We start from the raw sequence: 2,414 nt of genomic DNA, 5'->3' as shown, positions 1-2,414 counted from the left end.
TATATATATATATTATATATATTTATGTGTTTGTGTGTGTGTGTAAAACTTTTATGGTGGAAAAGTTTGTATTTGTCTAACAAAAATTACAACATTGTATCAGTCTGTTTTATTATTAATATTATTAATGTTATTAATATTATTAATTTATTTCCTTCTATTACGTGTAGTGGTTATGAGGGTGTGAACTATCAATATCACCACTAACTGTAATATATGGCGGGAGGAGAATTATAAAAAAAAAGGGTTTGGCGCGTAGACTCGAGTCCCGCAAGTGTTTAAACTCTTTAAGGTTTGCTTCATTTCACAAGAGCTCACTTACGTCCCTCTTGTGAAATGATGTTTCGACCTAAAAGGTGTGGAGGAGTAACTTCTTTTTTTCCTTTTTTTTTCATTTATGTTGTGGGAAGACGCCATTGCTCTCATCGAATTCTCTTCATTATTCTTCATTATTCTTTTTTTTTTTTAAAAAAAAGAAAATTATTTTAGTGTCTCCACTTGAAAGGTTTGATGTTTTAGGTTCATTAATTAGTCGTGACATGAAGAGGCTCGAGGATTCTGTTTTTTCTTTTTTCTTTTTCGTTTTCTCTTTTTCCTTTAGTGTATAGTTTTATGCATGAGATTGCTTCACCATTTTCTATAGTTGAGCGCATGAATCCCGCTTTGGCGTTATGGTAATGACATCATGAAGTGCGTTTTCCATGATAAAATATTTGCGTATGTGTGTTTGGACTCCCCCTCCCGTTGTTGTTGTTGTTGCTGTTTTTTTTATTTTTTTTGCTTTTGCCTCAGCCGCCTACTTTTGGTATTTTGTAATTCTCCACGTGTTTCGGTGAGGTGTGTGATATCCTGAATCCGGATGTTGATTTTGTCTTTTAGCGTGTTTGCTTCTACTTTTCTTTTCCGCATCTGTGCTCTTTCTTTCTTTCTTTTTTTCCCCTTATTTATTTACTTATTTACATATATTTTTAAATTGCTACCGCCGTCACTATTATTATTATTATTGTTATTATTAGTATTTGCGGTTAAGGGATATCACAACATGAAGCGCAGGGTATTGCGTGCCCACGCCAATAAGCGGCGTTTGCGGATACTTAGTGCTGAACATGGGCTTTGCTTAGATAGTTATAATATACTTTGTGATGCCTCTTTTTTGCGTGCAGTTGGCCATGCTATCTGTAATAATAACTTTAGCATGGGAGGAGGAGGAGGAGGAGGGACTAGCAGCGGTATTAATAACAATATTAACAATAATAAAAATAATAATAAAAATGGGATTAGCGAAATGCATGAGCCGCCTGTGCGGACTCTAAAGGCACTTATGCATGAGACATTTGCAGCAGCCGCTTCCCAGACGACTCAAAGTGATTCCGAACCCGCTGAAAAGTCTAAGCAACAAAAAGGTATTAATCTCTCATTGTATTATTTACCCGAAACTGCAACAGCTCTGCGGCGTATGGTGCAGCGTGAGGAAAAAAATGATGTTGAGAAGGTAACGAATCGGGGTTCAAAGGGACACGGCAAAAGTATTTCAAGCGCGTCACATGCCGGAGGAGGAATGAAGAAGTGCGGCCTCGGTGCCGTAGCTGAAGCTTTATTAAAGGGATTAATGTGTGTGGGATATCAGAATAGAGAAACAACTTCTACAGCTGAAGTTTCATCAGAATCGGGAGGCCGGAATGAAGGAAAGGCGGTGACACAATTCATAACTGAAGTGGCTTCAGGGAAACCACACGGCTACTCCGTGCATGGCGGTAAGAACGCTAATTTCTTTTTTGTGGCCACACAATCTCATGATGTGCGTCGACTACTTCCAGCGGATTCGGCTCTCATACGTCTGACGACAATGCCAACGGCGCTGTGGATAGAAAGGAATGGGGATTCCTTTAATTATGAAGGAAGCGGTAAGATGAATAACCGCGATGCCAATAGCAGTAATTATAACCATAATAAAAGTTATGGAAGTAGTGGCAGCGGTGATGTCCATAATGATTTCCACTGCGGTGGTGTGCGAGTTGGGGGCCATAAGGGCCTTTCAGAAGCAGACATCGCTTTTATGCGACATCTTTCCGCTAATCTTGTGCCTGGTGCCGAGCCTCCTCTGAAACGTGCCCGTGGGTTTGATAACATCAAATCAGTTACGGATGGGATTCCGCATGTTGCAAAGGGAAAGTCGCAAAGAGACGCAGCAGTTACTAGTCGTAGTGGTGATAGTTCAGTTTCAGCATTTGTGAAACATTCCAGCAGGCGAAAGGCACGTGGTCCAAACCCGCTTTCCGTGAAGAAAAAGCGCAAACGTGAGGTTCTCCGCGTGGATGTTTCCGCTTCACAGAGGAAGAAAGAGCGAAAAGAGTGAGGGGTGTTTGTTTGAAGGAGGATCAACCGCAGGTGTGATATATATATATATATATAAA

The 2,414-nt window shown here is 40.1% G+C and overlaps 1 pseudogene across 1 annotated transcript; it reads left to right on the top strand.

Annotated features, from left to right (window-relative positions):
- Positions 1-859: 859 nt before the first annotated feature.
- TEOVI_000848700:pseudogene lies at positions 860-2,356 on the top strand (annotated as a pseudogene). Its single transcript has one exon. A coding segment is annotated over exon 1 (1,497 nt).
- The last annotated feature ends 58 nt before the right edge of the window (positions 2,357-2,414 follow it).

Source organism: Trypanosoma equiperdum (assembly GCF_001457755.1).
Source record: "Trypanosoma equiperdum strain OVI genome assembly, contig: ctg_1177, whole genome shotgun sequence".
Taxonomy (NCBI): domain Eukaryota; phylum Euglenozoa; class Kinetoplastea; order Trypanosomatida; family Trypanosomatidae; genus Trypanosoma; species Trypanosoma equiperdum.
The sequence above is the reverse complement of the archived record's forward strand: the minus strand, read 5'-3'. Positions and strand labels throughout refer to the sequence as shown.